The sequence below is a fragment of the Panthera onca genome, chromosome B4 (genome assembly GCF_046562875.1).
Source record: "Panthera onca isolate mPanOnc1 chromosome B4, mPanOnc1 haplotype 2, whole genome shotgun sequence".
In the NCBI taxonomy this organism is placed as follows: Eukaryota; Metazoa; Chordata; class Mammalia; order Carnivora; family Felidae; genus Panthera; species Panthera onca.
The window spans coordinates 125,366,635-125,389,622 of record NC_138345.1 but is presented as its reverse complement, the minus strand read 5'-3'; the positions used below and the strand labels follow the sequence as shown (position 1 = coordinate 125,389,622).

The 22,988-nt window shown below is 48.1% G+C and overlaps 1 protein-coding gene across 2 annotated transcripts in view; it reads left to right on the top strand.

Annotated features, from left to right (window-relative positions):
- The window catches only part of NUAK1 (NUAK family kinase 1), a 73,950-nt gene that overhangs the window by 11,921 nt on the left and 39,041 nt on the right, over nucleotides 1–22,988 (top strand). Inside the window, exons 1-2 of one of the 2 annotated variants that reach the window (XM_078449522.2) lie at nucleotides 14,578–15,239; nucleotides 20,758–20,878. In XM_078449522.2, the coding sequence (XP_078305648.1) occupies nucleotides 20,806–20,878 (73 nt within the window). In that variant the 5' untranslated portion in view covers nucleotides 14,578–15,239; nucleotides 20,758–20,805. Of the gene's footprint in view, nucleotides 1–14,577; nucleotides 15,240–20,757; nucleotides 20,879–22,988 lie in introns of those variants that run through there. The other variant, XM_060656549.3, reaches the window with a different exon arrangement.

The following is a 22,988-nucleotide window of genomic DNA, read 5'->3' as shown; positions in this document are numbered from 1 at the left end:
AAGGCAAGGCAAGGATGTGCTCACTCTAGGGAGAACCCCAGCTTGCATTTTCTTCGTGGTCATGGGATATCTGTTTCCCAGGCAGAATCAAATGGGACGTCCTGGGGACGCCTGGGTGGTTCAGGCAGTTAAGCGCCCAACTCTTGATTTCTGCTCAGGTCATGGTCTCGAGGTTTGTGAGTTCCAGCCCCGTGTTGGGCTCCGTGCTGACAGTGCGGAGCCTTCTTGGGGTTCTTTTTCTCTTCCTCTCTGCCTCTCTCTCTCTCAAAATAAATAAATAAACTTAAAAAAAGCAACATTGAGGGAGGGAAACCTCCCTCATTGCATGAATGGGCATGCAAGCAGCTGACAGCAGAAATCCTGGAGAGGGGAGGAATTAAGTGGAAATCTCCACTGAGACCCATCCACCTTCTCGAATGTGTAGGAAGGTTCAGAGCAGATGGAGGGTATGTTCCCTAACAGTCTTAATAGCAGGAAACATTTACTGGGTGACGAGTGTGTGTGCCGGTGCTGTTCTGAGTATATGCCTTCTGTCCTCTATCATCAGTGTGTTCATTTTGCAGTTGAGGAAGAAGAGTCTTAGGAAGGTCAAACGACTTGCCCAAAGTCTCAGAGCTGGGATTTAGGGCAGGGCTATCTGACATCAGGGTCATGGTCATAATCCCTCGGTTCCCTAGCCTTTCGTGGGATGGGACCTTGGAAGCTTCTGGAGCCCCCTGCTTTGGTTTTTTTCACCCACACACTGGATGGTGAACACCCACTGAACCCAGGCTCAGAGAAGTGGTCTCCAAGCTTGTGAACATGGCAATTGGAGGAACTTTGTTGCATAATCTCAACTAATTCAGTTATCCTTCTCGTTTATGTCCTCCCGGTGCCTAGTTCAGGGCCTCACACACAAGAAGGATGCAACAAGTACTTGTTGAATGGCTGTGGGGCGTTAAGAGTCAGCGAATAGTGTCAGGAGTCTTGGGGTCCGTCCCATTCTTGCCACAAGTTGAACTGTCCCTGCTAGGCTGCAAGATGAGGGCTGTCTGTAAGATGAGGGCTCTGGGGCAGATTTTTTTGTCAGGATTGATTATTCATTCAACAAACATTTGTCGAGGGCCAGCTGTGTGTCAGACACTGCTCTGCTCTGGGTGATAGCGAGAGAGTGATGGTCAGAAGATGGGGTTCCTGCTCTCCCAGAACCCCCTTCCCAGCCTCTTCCAGAGTCCGCATTCGGCGAGTCTGTGTGTCTTGTGCCCACGCTGCTCTGAAGTGGCGGTCACCGAGGCTTCCCTTGTCCCTCCACTAGAATCCCAGCTCTGCCAGGGCAGGGATTTCGTCGGTTTTCTTACCGATGAATCCCAAGCGCCTAGCCCCATGCCTGGTGAATGAATGTCAGTGACGTGCACGCACGCAGGCCCAAATGAATGATTCAGGTATCTCTCTTGCTAATAAAATCACTGCCTGTGAAACTTCTGGGGCTCAAGCCCAAGAAGAAAATTAAGGCACAGAAGTACCATGTTCCAGGAAAAACTCCGTCTCTATAAAAGCAAGATGCAGCCAAGGTTGGGAAGGCAGGTTTATTATCTCTGCTAGCTGTGGGATTAGGGAGTCAGGCAGGATTCCTCCATTTGTCATCTGGTGATGCTTTTTGCAAACCACAGAGAAAACAAAACAAAAACAAAAACTCTGCCCCTCCGCCCCTCTCCCCTCCAGCCCCCCTCCCCCCCGCATGCCTTCTTTATTTCAAGCAGAAAACGCACTTGCTTCTTAAAACAGCTCATGAAGGAAAAAATTATAACAAATATCTTGCATTTCTCTGGTGGCGGCACAGTCTGAATTCCTTTCAGCCCCACAATGAGTTCTAATTTTATGAAATGTTTGGATTAGCCACCAATTTTCCGGTGGAATTTAGGAGGCTTGTCCTTGTCCTTATGCTTGAAGCGGAGAAATCTCATAAAATCCATGCAGTGTCTTAGGCCCAGTGGGACGTTCCAGCCAGGGACAGAATGACCGACCAACAACAGAGTGGCGGGGCCAGGAGAGATGTCTCTGGCAGCTGTGGGCAGGCTTTGCGGGTGGTGCTGTGTTCCTGAACTGCAGTCTCTGGGGCTTGGCTGGGCTGCATACCTCTTCCAACTGATCATGGGCTATAAAAATTCCAGCCCGAGTACAATGCCTTGTACCTGACCTTGTAGTTTCAATTCTTGGAGCCAGAGAACATTAGGGCATCTGGTAATTGGGTGAGAGGCATTTGATAACACATGGTGCTCTAAGCGCCCACCCCGCCTCCCCGCCCCCGTAGTACATATTGCCTGTGTTATCATTTCCCGTTTCCATTTCTTGTTCTGCCTTTAGACCTGTGCTGTCTAATAAGGACACATGTGGCTGTTAAAATTAATCACAGTTAAAACGAAAACTTTAGTTCCTTGCTCACACTAGCCCCCTTTTAAGTGTCTGATAACCCTGTGCGGCCAGTGCCTACCACTGGACGGTGCTGAAAATGTTTTTTCCGTCGCCATAGAAATTCCAAAGGGCAGCACTGTTCTAGATGCGGAGTTTAATGGGAGAAGTGTGCCACCCCCTTACTTGGTGTTATTGGCTCCATACGCAGTGTTTGTCACTCTCTGTGATTATCTCTGAGCGACCTCATTCATCATCTCTTCTGTATCTTGGGTCTAGAACACTGCCTGGTATGTTGTAAGCACCCAGTAAAGATTTTTAGGATGAATGAAGTCTGATTCAGCATTGGTCTGCATGTGCCTTACGCATAGGGGGCCTTCAGATAATCGAACCAACACTTAAGAGGATTGTAATCATTGAATGGATTCACCTGGTATTTGTTGAGCACGTACTGTGTATCCGGCGATGTGGGAGGCTCCGGGGGTGATACAGACACGGATCCTCTAGCTTAGCCGATCCAGCGGTTCTTAAATTTGTGGGGACACGTGAATCTCCTCTGCTTGTCAAAATGCACCATCCATGGCATGTACCCCAGAGAATCTGATCCAGCACGGCTGGGGTAGGACTTAGGGGGACCTGGGAGTCTTTAGCATTGTAACCGAGCAACTCAAGTAAGCATGGTGGAATTGGTTCGTGGTCTCTGCTTTGAAAAACACAGCTCTGGACAGTGGGAAGCTAGTTGCTGCATTCATCTGGATACACCACCCCACTTTCTTCAGTGCACAGCTTTTCTTGTGGTAACCGGAGCACCCTATGACCTTGGGGTTCTTATATCGGGCCTGAAGCTTGAGGTCTCTTTGCCTGATACCCTCCCATGGGGTAATAATAATGGCAAACAGTTACGTAGCAGTGATCGTGCCTGGCTGTAGCCTAAGCGTGTTAAATCACTGACCTAAGTTCATCCCCGTGCTAACCCTAAGAGGTGCACACCATGGCTCTTCCCATTTTACAGTGGATAGACTGAGGCACAGAAAACGAAGTCACTTGCCCACGTTTGCGGTACCTGTAGATGGAATTCAGACCCTGAAATGCTGTGACGCCGCTGCTCACAGTCACTGGGCTTTGAGCAGCTGTCTCCTGAATGTTGGACGGGGCTTTATATCCTTTTCTGCCAGTTGCTTGCAAGCGAAGTTCAGGTGTGTTGATGAAATGCCTGTTTAGGGGATTAACATCTGTGGCCATTATGAGCTCTGTTGATCTACAAATGCCCATCCCTGGCCTCAAGGAGCGGAATTAACTCACGCCATTTGTCAGATACTCCCTTGAGCCCACCACGTGCCAGCCCTGCGCAGTACCGCCAGGTGTAAGGGACTCGCACTTGACCTAACGGGGGACACGAGGGATAGGCAGGGGCTTCCTGAGAAAGTGTCACACCCAGGATAGGCTTTCTTCTGGACAGGGAAAGCAACGTACATCTTAAAAACTAGGTGTTCCCTCATTTTGCTGCGTGTGACTCTTGCTGTGTTACATAGTTCTGCTGTATGCCTGTCACTCAGTAGGGCCTCTGTGTGTGTGTGTGTGTGTGTGTGTGTGTGTGACAGGGGTCTTTCCCCCACCATTTTTTAACCACTTAGAAATTCAGGAAACCCCTTAGAGTGGGGAGTGGCCCAGAATTTTCGACTCATTTGTGAGAGCCTTGAAAGATAGACACTTAGAGAGAAAGATAGACACCGACAGGTACTCCCTATGTGCCTCCTACAAGACACACTGAAGGAGGGCAGCTGACACGTGACTTCTCATTTCAAGCAGCTTTGTCATGGGGTGATGGTAACTACCAATTTGCAGTGAAAGAAGAGTAGCTGATCTGCCCACGGGGTCAAGGCGGCACCTGGGTTAGCTCTGGTCCGTCCGACCCCGCTGAGGGCAATTCCCACTACACCACTTGTTCTCAGTCCTGGCTGAGCAGTGGAATAAATAACCTTTTGAAAGCTCTCTGGAGATGGGGCCTGGGCATCGGCATTTTTTAACAGTCCCCCAGTGTCACTGTCATGCAGTGAGTTGAGAGCCCCTGGCCGGCGCACGCTGACTGCAGAGGTCCGAGGGTCTGTACTCCTGAAGATGCCCCCGTTGGTGCCTGGCCAAGTGGGGACCTTCCCCACAAGAAGGCAGGTCCCCTCCCCGAGCCTTTCCACCGGTTTGCTTTCTCCAGGGAGGAGTGGTGTGTCCGAAGCCATCCCACTGGACCTGGGCCGGGACCTTTTGCTCTGTTGCATCAGAGACTGCCCGTAAATCGGCAGCTGGCTTGTTTTCTTTCTAGGCCCCAGTTGTAGCGACCTTTGTGTGTCTGTTTATTTCAGGGAAATAATTCCATCCTGCAAAATCAATTCCCTGGGGGCTACAGAAGTACATTTGGAGGGATTTCTTTTAGTGGGGGTGACCTGAAATGTCCTCTTGAAAGAGGACACAGCTGGTCCCCTTCTCCTACCCCCTTCTCACTCTACCCTCTGACATTGTCCTCTCGACCTCTTGAGATTTTGAAGGTCTCATTGTAGTTTTCTTACTTAACGCATATCTCTGCATAAGACCCATTTGTTAACAATAATAATAAAAGTAATTTGGAGCACTTAGCAGCATTGGGCACACTGCTCGGCATTTTCTGTGCATTATCTTATTGTATTTTACCTTTTCCTGGCAGTGAGAGAGTAAAGTTTGCTATCTAGGGCTTTTGATCCCTAGCATGGAAGGGCTTACAATCATGTCATGGTTTGCTGGCCTTGTCAGAGGATGAAGGGTTCCATGGACTGTAGAGGCCACCATATTGGGGCAGTCGACTCGGCGGGGATGACAATGGGTAGTTGGCTGATTGCACAGAGGGTGTAGGGAAAGCAGAGGGTGGTGCTACAGCCTCTAGTGTTCAACCTACCTTGAGCCTCAGTCAAAGAAATGGAGAATACGGGTTAATCTGATGCATCGGGTAAGTGGACATACTGAGTTACCATAGAGAACTCTAAGTGTATTTTTGCAGGTAATTGAAGCTCACCCACTGAAGAGCCAGTCTTTTAAAAAATTATAGCCATTTATGATGGAAATCTCTTATGCTTTCTTTCCTTCTTAAAACAAAGTACCTTGAAAATAAGACCTTTTTTTTTTGATGTCTTTGGGGAACTTCTCCTGAATGGTCCTCAGAACTTTGTTTTGGAGTTCTTGTGTCTGCTATTTATAGTTTGTCTGCTTTCTCCCTCATCAGCTGTCATTGCTTTTTGTGACCTTTTTAAATGATAAAATTCTTCTTCCCCTATAGCAAAAATAATGCGTGCCCAATACTGAAAGCTCACACAACACAGAAAAGTTAAAGATTAAAGTTGTCCTGTCTTGATTCTGTCGGTGAGGCTGCCTCTGGCGGCCTTCTACTTCCATTTTTCCACTTCCCCAAAGATTTGCTGTGACCACGCTTGTTATAAATATTAGTAGGAGAATTGTGGGTTACCATCTGTGGGGGCTCAGTGCATGGATTCGATGACATTTCTTGGGTGGCTTTCCTAAGGGTTTATTTCCCTTCCTTGTATAATCTTCACAGCTGAACAGGCCCCAACGGTGACTTTAGTGAACTTCCGTTTTCTCCTGTAACAGGATGAACCATTGTGGGGGGCGTAGGGCTGGCCAGGGTCACTCAGGGAGCCCGCGTCCAAGCTGGGTCCAGTACATTTTCCATTTCACCGTCTCCCTGTGTTTGCGGGTTAAGGGATATGTGGCATTGGAATGAAGGAGATGCTGCTGTATTTGAATAACTAAGACCAGGAAAAGACCTACCTTGGAGGGGGCTCCAATGACAGATTTTTAAACTTCTTTTCTGCGGGAGTAAGTAGCAGAATGTGGCCTCCTGTTCGGCACACCAGACCCACTCTCTGTTTGAACATCAGTCTTAGATTAATACCGAGATGGACTCAGAAACACACTTGAAAGCAACTTGCATTATTATCCGTACATAGCTTACATTTTATGACCTGCTTAAAGATGCAGGGAGCATAAATCTTGGGGAGGACTGTCTTATTTACTTGTTCGTCTTTTCTGCAGATGGGATGCTTGCATCAGAGCCGGGCTGGCCTCAGATGTCTGATCCAGGACATTTTAGCTGAACTGTATGAGTCCATTAAACAAATGTAAGGGTTTTTGGGAAAAAGGGCTGTGTCTCAAACCAAATGTTTTACATAGAGAACATCTGGGGAATATTGGTATTTGTGTGTACAGTACATCAGAAAGCAGCTTGGTGGGGCTCAGCTGGGATGTTTCTGGCCTGTGGTTGCTGGATTTGACAGTTTTGTTGTAAGGGAAAAGTTCTTATGAAGTGTTGCCATAAAGGCAAGGCTCGCTCCAGGAAGGGCTGTGCTTGCTTAGCCGCGCACTCAAATTGTTCTGATTAGCTCCCTGGCCGGCTCGTCCACGAAGTCTCAACAGTCTGATATCTGAGCTCGTTTTCCCCAAGGCCGAACTCCTGGAGAAGGGAGGGTCGCAATGCCAGGACTCAGGGTGTTTCTTCTTTGCCCCATGGTTCCGGAGGTTTGATGAAACGTAGGAACAGGTGTGACCCAGCACCAGCCACAAAATCCAAGTACCTGGGCTGACAGTTGCATGTTGCCTTTATGACCCTGTGGGGGCCTGGGGAGTCCTTTTCTCTTAGTGTCAATTTTCCTGTCCTGAAAAATGAGTCGCCTGTCTCATGGGGTGGTGGGGAGAGTACAGTCAAGTAGGGCAGCATTTCTAACATAGTGTGTGGGGGTTGTTTGCACACCCGGGTATTCCATCCATGGGTTTGTGGTCTTACCTACAAGTACAGAGGCGATGTAGACTGGAGTGGAATCCGGGATATTATCTGGGTGGGTTGTCTGACTTTAGCAGCTTGCAGATCTTGGGCCAGCTTGGCGGTAGTGAGTGGATGGATGTTCTCATCCTTACAGAAGTTAAGACAATATTATGTTCATCATGTCTGATTAAATTCAACACCACTAATGTTCTTGGAATGTCTGCTGTGTGCCAGACTCTTTCCTAGATATTGGGGACACGAGGGTGAACAAGGCAGTTAGGGTTCCTGTCCTGTAGGCTCTGTTTGCTGTGTGTGTGGTATTGACCATGAATGATCCTCCCTTTTGTTGGGTTATATGTTGACTGTGATTTAGGTGGCACAGATGAGGACTAGTATATTCATGTGCTCAGGTGGCCATAACAGAATTCCATACATCAAGTGGCTTAAATAACAGAAATTAATTTTCTTATGGTTCTGGAGGCTGGACGTCCAAGACTGGAGTGCTGGCAGGGTTTGGTGTCTGGTGAGGCCTCCCTTCTGTGCCTGCAGACGGCCACCTTCTCACTGTGTCCTCGCAGCTCCTTTGTGGGTGTTTGCATGCTCGCGGGGGTCTCTTCCTTTTCTTATAAGGACACTTGCCCTGTTGGATCAGGGTTCCACCCTTATGGCCTCATTTACCCGTACTTACTTCCTTAAAGGCACTTCCTTCAAATATAGTCACATTGGGGTTTAGAGCTTCAAGGTCTGAATTTGGGGGGACACAATTCAGTCTACAATAACTGGTAAATATTTTATACACGTGAACATTCTTTGGCAGAGAATAATGGCGAGACTTTTTCCACCAACATAGGTCAAAATGATCCTTATGGAACCCCCAACCAGCCAGAAAAAAAAAGGCAAAACTGCACGGCAATAGGATACAGCTTTATTGTGGTGTGAGAGGAAATTATTGTAAAAATTACATCTGGATGGTTCCTGAGGATGGCATCTTGACTCATACCAGTCAAGTGAGACATGGCCCATTTTATGGAGGAGGTGACTGAGTATAAGGCATGCACTATGTGTGAGCAAAAGGGACAGTGGAGAGGTGTCCTTTTTAGGGATGGAAAAATGAGTGGGTAAAGTAAGACTCAATTCTGGTCTTATTTAGGAGTGTGAGTGAGACACGGAAGTAGAAGTGTGTGTGTGTGTGTGGGGGGGGGGGGTGATGCATGGAAGGACTTCTCAGGAGGCCCCACCTCTGCGCACATATATCAGTTCACCTGTGATCTCACAAAAAGACACTTTTCTGGGAAGGGTCTTGGGAGTCCTAGAAAAAGCATCTTCTTGGCCAAACTCTAGGGTCATGTGTTTACCTATGGGCATCAGGAGGGACTGGTAGTTTCCTTGTCCATGCTAAACCCTCTGTATTTTCTGGTCCCATCCCCCACCCCACCTGCTCCCAGGCACCTGCCTTGACTTCTCTAGCCCACGACACCAAGGGTGCTTGCCTCCCTAGTAACCTTGTTCTCTTTTCTCACGCCAATGCATTGACATCTCCCAGTAGAAGTTAGGGGTCTTGGTTGCTAATGACAGAAATGACATTGCTAATGACTCTGTGACTCATTTAAGGAGAAAATTAATTTATAAGGTCTGGTGCATCCCACAGGACCAGGCTGGGGGAAGGAAAAAACCCAATGCCCCAGCCATCTTCAAACCACTCAAAATTCAATTCTGGGGAAAGAGCGTCTTCTTAGCCAAATTCTAGGATCATGGGTCCACCCACTGGTATTGGGAGGGTGCTTTATCTTGACTGACAGTCTCTTTAAAACTGCGTCTAATGGCATTCCCAGAGCAAAGTCAGGGCATTTCTGCCAGTAGAAGGATGAATGGGTGCAGGACAGGGAGGAGCTCCCATGTCCCCCTCCTTTTCCAGTTGGATTACAAGCAACTTGAAGGGAATGCCTGGGTCATGTTTTGCAGGACCTGGATCAGTGCCTTATCCAGAGCAGATCTCCCAAAATTGCTTGCAGGAGAATTGACTCATGATTGCTTCATTTTTGGGGCCACACCTCCCAGACCCTCCTCTCCAATTCTGCCTCTTGCCCAAGTGCATTGGCTGGGCTCACAGAGAAAACCAAGGAAGACCAATGGATGTGCTTTTGAAGATGGAAGCATTTAAATATTAGCTTAAAACAAGACGTGGGGTGGGGATAAGGCGGTGTCTTCAGAGACTGATACAGCTCATATTTATCAGATACCCACTATGTGCCAGGCACTGTGGCACTCACTTTGTGGGTGAGATACAGAGCTTAAGAATACAGTTATTAGGTTTAGTGAGACCCAGATGTCCTATGTATTAGTTGAGTGCCCTAGGGTGAGTTACTTCACCTCCCTCAGTCTCAGTTTATATTCATTGAGAAAGCAGAAATAATAACATTTTTGCAAGAATTTAATGAGTGAAAGGTTGAGAAACAGGGTGGTGCCCAGTGCCTGGCCCATAGTCAGGGCTTATAACCAGTAATTATTAGGCTTACTCTCAGCTATTGTGAATTATCTCCCAGTGCTTCTGGGTACTATTATTATCTCCATTTTATTGATGTATTTATTTGCTTGTAAATAATGGAAATCTATTTTTCACAGTTCTGGAGGCTGAAGTCCAAGGTCAGGTGCCCGGGAATTCTGTGTCTGGGGACGGCTCCCTGCGTGGTTTGTGGACGACCATCTTCTCACATTGTCCTCATTTGTCGTAAGGGACCAGGGAGCTCTCTGGGGTCTCTTTTCTAAAGGCACTAATCCGTTCTTGAGGGTTCCACCCTCATGACCTAATCACTCCCCGAAGGCCCCATTTCTAAGTACCATCATGTTATCTCCATTTTAGAGACAAGGTCAGGCTCAGTGATTCCAGGACAAGTAGGGATTCAACACTTGAGAGGCAGATAAATAAAAGAAGACTCAGTGGCAGGTGGCTGTGTTTTGACATTTTTTTAAGGGTCCTTTTCACCCCCCCCCAGCTATATTGAGATATTATTGACATATAACATATGTAAGTTTAAGGTGTAGAACGTGACGACTTTATACACATATATATTGCAAAATGTTAACCCTTAGTTAACCATTCCATCCCCTCACATAATTATCATTGTGTGTGTGTGTGTGTGTGTGTGTGTTTGCGTGTGCGTGCATGTGCACAAGTTCATGCATGGTGATAACACTTAAGATCTCCTCTCTTTAACAACTTTCAAGTACGTAAGGCAGTGTTGTTAACTGTGGTCATTACACTGCACATCAGATCCCCAGAACTTATTCATCTTATAGTTGGAAGTTTGTGCCCTTTGACCAACATCTCCCATTTCCGCACCCCTCGGCCCCTGGCAACCACCAACGTATTCTCTATTTCTATGAGGTTTGCTTTATTGGATTCCACATATAAGTGAGATCGTACAGTATTTGCCTTTCTGTGTATGATTTATTTCACTTAACAAAATGTTCAGGCTCCTTTTTAATATCTTGGAGTCCATTTGAGCCCCAGCTTTTTGCCCGCAAGGCACTGGAGGTAAGGTGAGTAAAACAGAAATGGTCTCTGTGTGAATGGCAACCGAGGTCAGCAAAGCAGACCTATATCTGCATTCTGGGGGCTCATGGTAGGGGACAGATCTGGAGGAGTTGGCCAGCTGAAGAAGCTAGTTGCAGATGATAGGGAGTGGAGGGATCCCGGCAGATAAAATGACAAGCACAGGAGAGCCTGGGTGGCTCAGTGGTTAAGTGGCTGACTTCGGCCCAGGTCATGATCTCACAGTTCGTGAGTTCAAGCCCTGCATCGGGCTCTGTGCTGACAGCTCAGAGCCTGGAGCCTGCTTCAGATTCTGCGTCTCCCTCTGTCTCTGCCCCTCTCCTGCTCTCACTCTGTGTGTGTATCTCTCTCTCTCTCCAAAATAAATAAACATTAAAAAAACTATATTTAATAAAAAAAAAAAAACGAAAAGCACAGATGTCCAGAAGCATCACACTCTCCACTCGGGCTGTTCTTTGGGTCCCGGTAAGAACCACAGTCCCCTGCCCCAACCTCCCTGGGGGTAGGCACTGAGTGATGGGTGCTGGATGAAGCTCATGGAGGTCACCTGCCTAAGGGGGTGGCAGAAGATGCCCCGCTGGGGACTGAGCGTGCTCCTTGGGGGTCAGGCTGCATTGCCTGGGGCTGGGCATGTATAGCTGGAGGTGCTGCTGTGACAGGCATGCCCGGCAGGTTTGTAGGGAGTTGATTAGCAGGCTGGGAAGCATCGGGGTAGATTGTGCAGTGGGGCTCTGGAGCAGGGCCCAGCCTGCTCACTCTCTGGGCAGTGGACAATGAGAGCTTCCTTTGGACGGAAAAGAAACTCTGGTTTGTGAAAAGATGCTGAATGAGGCCCCCAGAAGGACGGATTGTAGCCCATCCACTGTTCCTTACCTGTCCGGTATGTCTTTGCACACTCTGATTGCCACGATTCAGCTTTCCGAATAGGAGCTCTGTCAGGATGAAAATAACGTCTGAAGCATCTTTCCTTTCACTTATTTATAAAATCATCTGTGGTTAAAACATGCAATATAAAGCTACGCCCCCCCCCCCTTTTTTTTTGCACATTCTATATATTTCACCATCTTAAGAAATTAAAAAAAACACTTTTTTTCTTTGTTCTGCTCACCCGGATCAGCTAAATTCAAGTGACTAATTCTTTTTGCCCCCCTTTGGAAAACTAATTATGTTTCTCAGGTCTTTTATGGCCCTTGTGCATTGTTCGCAAGGCCAGGGCTACAGCAGCAGCCTGAAGTTAATATTTAAAAGCACTGTTTTCAGTGAATTAAGAAATAATGGGATAAAACCCTCCCAAGTATGCCTATTCATGTGTGATATCAAATCAGGCTTCAGAAATTGGAACGAGGTTTGGACTGAATTAGACTAAAGACCGCGTCCCCTGCATGTCTGTGGGCAGAGAGCCCCCTGACATTAGATGGAGGTGAGATACTGTGCCGTGCTGTGAGACAGGTCCTACTTTGCCAGCACGCTTGGGAGTATCTCCCCATGTTGGCTTATTACTAACGCAGCAGGTCTGGGGCTTGGCTGCTCTGGGGCCTGCCTCGTGTGTGCATGGCTAATCTTTGGGTGGCCGTTTTAGTCCTGCTGCCAGCTGTGGCTTGGAATTTGATTAGCACTCCTTGCCCAGAGTATTAATCTCAGACTGAAGTGAGATTCAGGAATCTTCCTGCAGCTCCAGTGCTGTTATTAACTCTGTGAACTTGGGCCTGTGCTTTAACCTCCCTGGGACTCAGTTTCCTCACCTATAAAATGAGGGGGTTGGCATAGAACATTCTGAGGTCCTCGCAGCTCTGACATCTGATGTAACGGTGATCAGTAATCATTACACCTCGTGCCTGTGACTGTTTGCCTTCTCAGCCTTCCACCCTGTACACAATCTGTCAACCTGGTGGGGCTGGACCGCTTGTCATCCTCATCTGCAGATGAGGAAACTGAGTCTATGGTAGGCTTGCCTGAGTACCACTGTTCAGGGGCCCCTGGCCAAGTTGTCGTGACTGACGGCAAGGCCAAGGTGCTGATGTGGTTTCTTGGCAATTCTGGCCGTGGTTCTGCTGGGCTTGGAGATTGATAAATACAAGTTACACAACCCTAAGCATATCCAAGCCGGGTTACGAACGGCATCAGAGTTATTGGATGCTACCGGTCGAGGCTGTCCAACCTCTGCCCTCCGGCCAGGCCCTTCCTCTCCCTCCCCAGGACAGTTGGAATCTGGAAGAAAAGCAGCTGCACTTTAGAATTCTGAGTTGGTGTTGCATTTGGCTTTTAGAAACGTGAAAGCCCAAAAATAAACAGCTGCCTGGCCACTCGAGTTCCAGCTAAACAGGCCTGCGTTTTCTGTCTCTCTGTGACTCTGCTGTGGTCTGTGTAGCATCTCTTGTGCTAGCAGAGGCCTTTTTTACACAGGGGGGCTTAGGATTGTTCATTAGAGCCTGGAGAGACTTCTGGAGGCTTCTGCTAAGAGAAGGCTCCCCACAGCCCCAGCCACATCCTCTGTCACAGAGCGGTCAGAACGCGAGGCTCCGGGGCTCGCTTCCTCTCTCCTCCTTTGGAGACATTTACTTTTTCAGGTGTGGGAGCCCCAGGTTGTGTGCAGAGCATGAAGTAACCCGTTAGCAGCCAGCTTCTGGGGCCTCGCAGCATGGGAGCAAACCTTCCATTTGCCGGGGGTTAAATTAATGCGGGTCGCAGCGTCCCCTCAGGGAAGCAGCTTGTGTTCAGTCCCCCTCTATATAGATGGGCAGTTCATTAATTCTCATTAATCATCCAGTGTTGAATATGACCGCGTAGTGTTTGGGTTATGGCGTAAGAAGTGCCATCATGGCGACATTAACTCTGGTTTAAGTAACATAATGGCAGTGCTCATGCTTCAAAGTGCGGCAGAATCACCTGGGAAGCTTGTAGCAACTGCTGATGCTGGAATTCAGTACATCTGGGGTGGGGCCCGGAAGCTGCATTTTGACACTCAGCACCCACAGCCCCCACTGGGCTGCCGGGGCCTGGTGCAGGTGGTGTTCTCGCTCCCCACTCTTTGAGGGAGGAACTGTGCTCCCAGACAATCAGATTATGTGTTGTGAACTGGCTTGTTGCTTGCTTTTGCCATGGCCACTGTTGTTAACTTTCCATTGGCCTTTCTCCGCACCCCTGCCCCCCATCCTTTGATTCCTGCCTGGTCAGCCATGGCCGCTATCTGGTGTTTACAAACCCCAGCGCAGTACAAGGAGTGTAAATGTGCCTGTAATTTCTGAGCTGTGAATTCCACTTCCTTTGTGGCATCACCCCATGCAACAATGACACGCTTAGGCCAGTCCTTGAAGAGGGGGTGTGGAGAGCAAGGGAAGCCTTGTGCACGTCGATAAAAAACATCCCAGGCCTCTCTGGGGGTCCCGTGAGCAGGCCCTAGCCCCGTCGCATAAAAATCTGATTTGCTGTTCAAATTCTGGAAATAGAACACATTTTTCATGGCAGGAGAAAAATGAGCATCATCGGAGGACACATCATGTCTGATGGGGAGTTTTTGGAAATCAAGGATGGAGAACCGACTTAGAGAGGATTATATTTTCAGAACCTTTTACAAGATTAAAGGGCTGGTGGTGGTACAAGGGGGTTGCCGTTCTTTGAAGAAGAAGCTTTTCCTTACACACACCATGCTCCCTGGCGTCTGGGCGCATCTCCTCAGCGCGTGTTGATACAGCTCTTGGCTTCCAACCTGCTTCTGTCTGAAAAAACATCCATGTAATGACATGAATCAACAAGCCGGAGAGGAAGAGGCCCATGGGCCCCGTGGAGGACTTGGCTCGGGTCCCTGTAGGGTCGGTTGCATCATGGCAACTTGCTCGAGTGTTGTCTCGAGTTGGCCAGGCTCCTCACAAAGAGCTGGGGGTCATTTAATTAATTAGGGGCTTTGGCTGCAGGATGGCCTCCTGGGTGGCATCACCGTGGTGATGGCCACGCATAGCCTTTCTGAATGGAAGCCATTTGGTGATCCTGGGGTCTTTGGATCTGTGTGGCCGGTGTGGAACTGTGCCTTGCCATGAACTGTGACCATCAACCAGATAAGAGCAGGAACCCCTACACCGGCCTCCGCCCTGATTTGGCTGCTTACCTCCACTGCAAGTGGCCTCCGGGCCCCTTGGTGAGAAAAGATCCCCGAGCTGCTCTGACTCAGTGCCCTGGAGCTCCCGTGGAACGTGGCCGGGTATGAGATCACACCTTGTGAATGGCCGGGAAGCTGCCAGCTCCTATTGCCGGGATTAGAATGCAAGCTTGTTCCTACTAAGTGATTCTAATGCCGTGTTTATGGTCATGTTTCTTCCCCGCTACTCAGACCCCCAATTCTGCCTCCTGAGACCTCACATATGACCCTATAAAACTTCATGTGCTTGGAGGGTCCCTTCACACTGACCTTTGAGAGCTTCTGTCACTTGCCGTGTTTGCTGTCTACCCCAGCTTCATCCACAGCTTCTAGAATCAGCAGGTGGTGGACTCGGGCTGCCGCGGGTGAGGTCTTAGCACTATCTTTTACAAACTGTGTGAGTTTGGGCAGTATTTGTCTTTTCTGTGCCTCAGTTTCCTCCTGTAACAAATGAGGTTTTAGTTAGGATGAAATGAGATAAGGTCCCCTGACACACAGCTAACACTTGATAAATGCTAGTTACTGCTGTTATTAAGAATATTGCCACTGATCTTAAACTGTTGCTGTGTCCTGGCCAAAGAGCATTAAGACCTCACTACTCAAAGTGTGGTCCCTGGACGTGCATCGCTATCATCACCTGGGGGTGCACTTGCCAGAAGTGCAGAATCCCAGGCCCCACGCTAGACCTTTGCATTCGGAATCTGCATTTCAACAAGCTGTCTGTGGCCCCTGTCTGAGAAACACTGTTCTAGGACAGTGTCTGCAGGCTGACGTGGCAGTGAATGAGCATCTGTGGGAGGTGGCTGTGGAGGGAAAAGGGCAGTGATTCTCCTGGTCAGAGCCTGGCAAATGTAGAACCTGCCCAGAAATACCTCCACTCCCCAAAGCAGGACAGGAAGACGGCTGGCTGCCCCCCTCCCTGCAGGCGCACAGGCTGGATGTGAATTTTAACCTGCTCTTGCTTACTTATTACAAATCTGGGGAAGGGGAGGAGGTATGTACCGAAAGGGGAGGGGAGAGGCCTATAAGATGATTTGCTGTGGGTTCGTCCCCCCGAAAACATGGTCCAGGACCCTGTGTCTGCCAGGCCTCGTTTATAGTCATCACCATCAGTAAAAGCACCTACTGTGCTCCAGGCACTTTACTTAGGTTATTCCCACTCCTTACGACAGCCCCAAGAGGTGGGCCTTGCTAGCCCCATTTTACCGATGAGGACACCGAGATCTGTGATGGTCAGGCTCCCGGAACGAGGTCAGCTAGTCAGTAAAAGCCTGGCTTTCGCAGCCACCGTCTGCTTCCCAGAACCCTGCCCAGTGACCAAGCTCTTAACATTCACAGCAGCCGCTGTGGCAAAGGACACCCAGCAGGCTGCAGAACAGGTGGCTGATGGTGATTATTCCAAAAAGGAAAAACTGCCTCCATGGAAGAGGAGACTGGGCCTGTTACATTTAACAAGGGTTGGGGACTGGCTGGGCTCAGTGTGCCTCTTAAACAGGCAGGCACCGCAGGGCAGAATTCACAGGTCCGCAGCCAGCCCCGCTGCTGCCTACGGTTTAAACATTAAACTATAGGGTGGCCTTATTTAAAGGCAGACCGTTTTATAAGGCACACGGTGCTGTCTAGACTTGGGAACATTTATGAAAGTGGTTGTACTGCGCGTGAGTTCCCGTCACTCTGAAGGCGGAGTGACATCTCTCTGGCTCGTGCAGGAATGAATTGGATGTTTTGGGGGGAGGGTGTATGGTTTCAGACATTTGGTAATCTCTTCCTGCTGGGCCCTTTCCCCACCTCTATCTTTCTTTGTCGATGTGGGCGAGGACTGAGGGAAACTGGAGAGAAGGTTTTCTCCAGAATTCTGGCACCCGTGTGTGTTTCTTTGGTAGCCTTCGGTCACGAGGAAAATTGCGTGATCACTTGTGTAATTTTTGCTTGTGGCTCTTGTCCTTCCCCTCCTCTGCTCCCCACCCCCCACCCCAACCTTGAGGGCTGGGGCAGAATCTTGCTGGTTTTCCCTTTTGTGTAGTTCCAGCACTGTGCTTGGTGCCTGGTAGGTACCCAAAAGGAGTAAGTGAATGAACAGTCCAAATGCAGAGAGGCTGAAGTGGATGTCTTGAGGCCATCTTTTGGCCTCATTCTAGGCCATTCTATTCCCCTGGTCACCTGCACAGGTGACCATAAGAAGGAGATGGGGGCGGGGGGGGGATAGTCCTGGGGTTGCTTTATCCTTCTGTCTGGTCTCAGGCTCAGATGCCATGGTGATCATGGTGGGTGAGCCCCAGCTGCTCTGGGCTTCCTGACATGTCAGGTGAGGGTACAGTTTAAAGACCTGGAGAGAGATTCTCCTGACTTTTACGTACTTGGGGAACATATGTTCCCTAGGCCTTTACTTGCTGGCCCATGAGGAACCAGGAGGAATTCAAGTGTGCTCCAAGAATGAAAGGAAGGAAAGCAGGAAGGCCCTATATAGGGGGCAGTGTCTTCAGGTTAAACATGCTGCCGTTTATTGAACACTTATCCTGGGCCAGGCATGTTCCAAGCACCTGACGTTTCATCCTCACAGGGTACCTGTGAGGCAGGTCCCCTTCTTTCCCTACTTGATGGATGAGGAAACTGGAGCACAGAAAGCTTATGTCACCTCTCCAAGGTCACACAGCTAATGAGTGGTTTTAGCCCGGACTCAAAGCCATGTTCCTGACCATTACACAACACGGCTTTGCCTTGTGCTGGCTCAGGTTATCCTTCGACTTCATGAAGCAGGCACCACCTTAAGTTACAGGAACTACACTTATAGATCTCTTTCTCCTTTTATAAACAACTCTTTAAAATTGTGACAACCATTCTTAGCTTTCTGGGTACCTACAGAAACAGGCCATGAGCTGGATTTGGTCACAGGCTGACTATGCAGCAAACCAAGAAGCATTTCAGATGGTGCAGAATGTCCCCACGAAGATGAAGTAGGGAAAGGTGTGGAGAGAGGGAGGTGGCCAGGAGCTGCCTCATCCCCTAAAGGGGTCAGGGAGGGTTTCCGAAACCTAAGGGATCCTGGAGCTGAAGCCTGAATAAGGATGTAAAGATCCGTGACGTGTAGAACACTTGGCATAACGTCTGCACCGTATAGGAAGTGCTCCACGACCACCTGCTGTTATTACAGTGGTTGTTACTGTGTCCGTGGTTTGCCATTAACTGGCTCTGCGACCTTGGGTGGGTCATCTCACTGCCCTTGGGAGTTGAAACGAGAGTCTCCCCCTGGCCTTGACAATTGCATGGTTCTAAGTGATTTCTAGCCCGCCTTGTTCGATGGACTTCCCACCGACCCTTTGAAAGGGGGGGGGGGCAGAATGAGCCCTCTTTTACATTTTCAATAGAAGATTCATTGTAGGAAGAGGGAAACTTTTGTGGAGGGACAACCACCATGGTTATTAACATTTATGGAGCCCTTTTAGTTTCCTCAGTGCTGAGTGGGGTTTTGTTAGAATGTGAGCACTTTCCTTTTCACACTGGGCTGGAAACATCCCCCTGGCAAACGGCGCTGTGAGACAGTCGGCCTCCTGCCCCACTGTTGGGGGGAACTGACCAGTGGGCTTATTTTCTTACCCCCCAGAATGTCTTTACCCTCCCCTGACCCTGGATGGGGAAAGAATTTCTTCCTATTGTCCTTTGACAGTAGAGCCTCCTTGAGGCCAAGTTCAGCCTGCTGCATAATCAAAGGGGTGGTTTCTCCCCTGGTCCATCTTTAGTCCATGGAGGAATGCAGGAGGTGGTCCAAACAGCCACCCACATCCTCCATGGCCTGTGTGTGCTCACTGTCTGCTTCCTCCCAGAACAAGCTCCCAGGATCGCAGGCCCTGCTCAGACAAAATAAAGCCTTCCAGTCATATCTTTACATTTGACGTCAGCGCAGGGAGGCTTTTCTCGCTGCATACTGAATGGGGCTTTCGGAGGGCCTTGAGCCCGGCACCCTGGTGAAAAGGGGCCTTGAAGCTGGAGGCTCATTCATCTCTGGGCAGCCTCCTTTTATCCGGCCTCCGCCTCGGGGTCTGCTCCCAGTCTAGGGGAGGACGGTGCTTCTCCCTGGGTTTACAGCAGGGCGTCCAGCGTTTCCAGTCTGCTTTGTCCATTCCTCGATTGCCCTTGCAGTAGGGTGCCAGAGAAAAACGAAGCATCTTCCCAGTGTGCCTGTCTTGATGGTGGTGTTTGACTAGAGGGGTCCTTCTTTTTATGCTCCGGTTTCACTGTCGCCTCTCTGGTCTGGGCTCTCATCACCTAACCGCAGACATCACCCCTGCCTCCCCCTCCCATCCCTCCTTTCTCCTCCCTCCTCCTTCCCCTTCTGTCTACCTAGCACCTGCCTGCCTGCCCACACTAAGGGTTTTTCAGGCCTGCCACGTGCCAACGAGGAGTTAAGCACGGGAGATAAAGCAGTGAATAAGATCCCCGATAGTTCAGAGCCAAGTAATGACACAAATACTGATTTCATTACAGCTGGGGAGATTTTTGCAAAGGAGGGATATGTGGGCCTGCTAGTCCATTTACATTTGTTGGGAGGGCAGCAAATGGCAAAAACAGCAATAATAATAGTAGCTGCCCAATTCTCATTGAATTATAGATGGGTTGATTGTAGTTTCCATGTATAGTGCCTGGTGGGGACCCGGTGTTAACCAGAAGATGCAAACGTTCCCAGATGTGAGTAGCTTCCTGCTGAGGCTGACAGGGCTTCCCCCTGTCATAATCGAGGTGTGGTCGTGGGCTGTTGGTAATGAGGATGCTGTCTCTCCAGAGTACTTCATGTCTTTGTGATCCAGAGGGATGAGTTAAATGCCTTTCATCTAGGAGAGGGTGGCCCAGGTGAGAGCTGACGTCATAGGAGGACCACTTTGGAAGGGACTAAGCTGGCTGTTGGTAACAAGCTTCCTTGTTACCCACGGACACCTTCCTCCCCCCCCACCCCCCCACCCCCAGAGTACTTTTTGCCTCCCTTAGAGCCAGGGTGAACTAAATTACCAAGCAACTTGTTTAGGAGCAAAGATGAATCCACTGGCCAACATATTTTTCCTCATTAGATTCCCGTTGTCATTTAATGCCTTTCTATTTATGTGTTTCTTTTGAGCGATTGCTCTGCTCGTTGGCCCTGGCAGCCCTCTACAGTTTGGATTTGCAGATCCAAATCTGCAAATTGGGGATCATCTGGGGCCAGGCAGGGAGTCTGGCTGTCCCTCCCTTTGTTTCATCCTGATTTTTCTATAGCAGAGCCTTTTTGTCTCGTCACGTCACGTCACGTCACGTGCGATGGAAGGTGCCCGGGGCCAGAGGAAGGATGAAGGAAGGATTTGGCCTCTGAGTAGTTGCACAACCGCAGCATAGGCTGGAGTCTTAAAACCCTGCATTTGAGCAGAACTGGCCTGGAGAAGCACCGTGCAAGGAAGCTTTTACCAGCCATTGCTGCGGCAGCTGCCCGCTGGGGCTGAGTGATACTGATTTCACCCATCCATGTTTAATCATCTATATACCCTGTAAACTGAGCTCTTCGGTTTCCTTTTTTCAAAGCATCAGGATTCCTAGAGTAAACGAATTTGGCCACGTGAAGCAGCCTCTGCTTTATGGAAAAACAACAACAACAACAAAACAAGGGAAACAAGACCAAAATAAAACCCCCTAACCCAGCGTCCCAAACCCCAGGCTCTTGGACTCTGATGTTTTCTGTTGTCAGGAGAAGGGTGTTTTTGCTATAAATGAAAGACGTGACAGGGGGTATTTTGAAGCTTTGTTTTGGTTATTGTCGGTTCTGCCAACAAGTAACATCTGTATTTATTTTCCAAACTCCCCCAATGGCTGATTTGCATCTGTTTAGTCCTCTGAGTAACATTTCATTTCCTGACTTTATAGGTTGCTATAAAATCCATTCGTAAGGACAAAATTAAGGATGAACAAGACATGGTTCACATCAGACGAGAGATTGAGATCATGTCATCCCTCAACCATCCTCATATCATCAGTATTTATGAAGGTCAGTGATTTTTTTTTTTTTTTTTCACCCGCGTATCAGTTACCATTTCTCATACCATGGGGCCTGCCAAGATTTTTAGGTAATTGCCCTTCTGGGCAAGAGCCAAGTAGTTTTTTTCTTCATGATGCAAAAATAGCTGGGTGTTATCTCCTATTTGGTTACCTCGAACGCAACCAGACACACGGAGCACGGCTCCCTTTGGTCATAAATAGCTCCGGCTGGTGCCTTCTTCCGCCTCCCGGCCAGTTCCTTGGCGGTTGCTAGGCAACCCGCCTTATTAAAAGCCAGTATGCGAGACAGCCATGGTTTCTGAAAAATGGCAGTTTGCTGGGTGACCAGGGTCATGGTGGATCCATTGTAAAGGTCATTGCCTAACGCAAATGCCCCGGTGGTGGAGTAATGAGTTACTCCAAGTTAGGCTCTTTGAGTTGGGAATTAGCTTTGAGCAGGTCCGGGAAGTACCAAGAAAGAAGAGGGATCTCTTGGCGGAGCAGATGCTTCACAAATGGAGTCCAAGTCATAAGTGCTGTTTGTGGAAGAGTGGGGCTGGGAAAAAAGTCACAAAAGTGCTTGAACTTCAACTCGTTGGTCCTTCCTGGGAAGAAATGGAGAGTATAAACTTCCTATAGCCTATCTTTTCTTTTTTTTAATATCTTGTAAAAAAATTACTTGGGCAATATGTATTTATTGCAGGAATTATTGAAATACAAAAGTTAAAATTTAAAAATATTTTCAGGGGCACCTGGTTGGCTTGCCAGTTAAGCATCTGACTTTCGCTCAGGTCATGATCTTGCGGTTCGTGGGTTCCAGCCCTGCATCCGGCTCTGGGCTGACAGCTCAGAGCCCGGAGCCTGCTTCGGATTCTGTGTCTCCCTCTCTGTCTGCCCCTCCCCCGCTTGCACTCTGTCTCTCTTTCTCAAAAGTAAATAAAAATTAAAAAATAATTAAAAAATAATTCAGTTCTAACCCCCCAGTTCTAATATCACTCTGGCTATATTTATTTATATTTTATCTACTTCTCTATATCTGTACATGATTTTTATCCAAAGTTAGATCTTACTGTTTATACCATTTTTTAACTTAAAATTTTTTCATGTTTTATACCATGCATCTCTTTCTATGTCAATAAATATTCCCTGTAGGGACAGTTTGAAAGACTTTATAGTATTCCATTTATGGATGTATCATAATTTACTGAATCTAATTCCTTTTCTTAAATATTTAAGTTGTTTCAGATTTCTAGTTATTATAAACAGAGCTTTAGTGATCCTCCTTGTAATCATTTTTATATTCATTTCTGTAATTTTTTTTTTTCTTATGAGAAATTTTCTAGGCTTGGACTTCCTGAGTCAAAGTGTTTCTCCAGAATATTTTTAAATATACAGTTGAATCAGAAAAATGGACCTATTTTTAATTTGGTATAATCATAATATTTTTAATTATGGTCTGAGCATAATAAGTTACACAGTAGTGGCTAAGAGGAAGCCAGATGGTAACCTGAAAGTTTTTCTGGTATCTATTCTAAGTGCTCCTTCTTCTGGTTCTCTGCTGTTTTTTGCCATTTTTCCCCCTGTTGTTTCTATTTTTTCTCCTCATCCAGAAGTAAATGTTGGTAACAGGTTTTATCTTGATTTTTCTGAAGCTCATTTTTGGAGCCCTTGAGGATAGAATGCTTGAGGGAAATCTTCGTTCATTCATTTATTCTTTCCACAAACATCCCTTGCAGTCATTCTCCAAGTGCAGACTCTGAACCAGTAACATTAGTATAAATTAGGATTGTTAGAAATGCAGATTCAAGGGCCTCACTGAGGATCTGATGCATGGGCAACTCTGGGGTGGGGCCCAGAAGTCTGTGTTTTAACGAGGATGGGAACCAGTGGCCTACCGAGTGTCTGGTTAAGCACTGTGTTAAATGTGGTTAAAAATCTCATTTTCAAGGCACAATACAAGGCATGATAGAAAAATACTATGTAGATATACAAGCAACATATCTAGCACTGTGGAGTCCTAGAGCTTAGATGTTTTCATGACATACAGGCTGGGCCATGAAGGAGGTGTGTTTTTGTTTTTGTTTTGTTTTGGTTTTTTTTGAGGAAGAATTGGCAAAAGT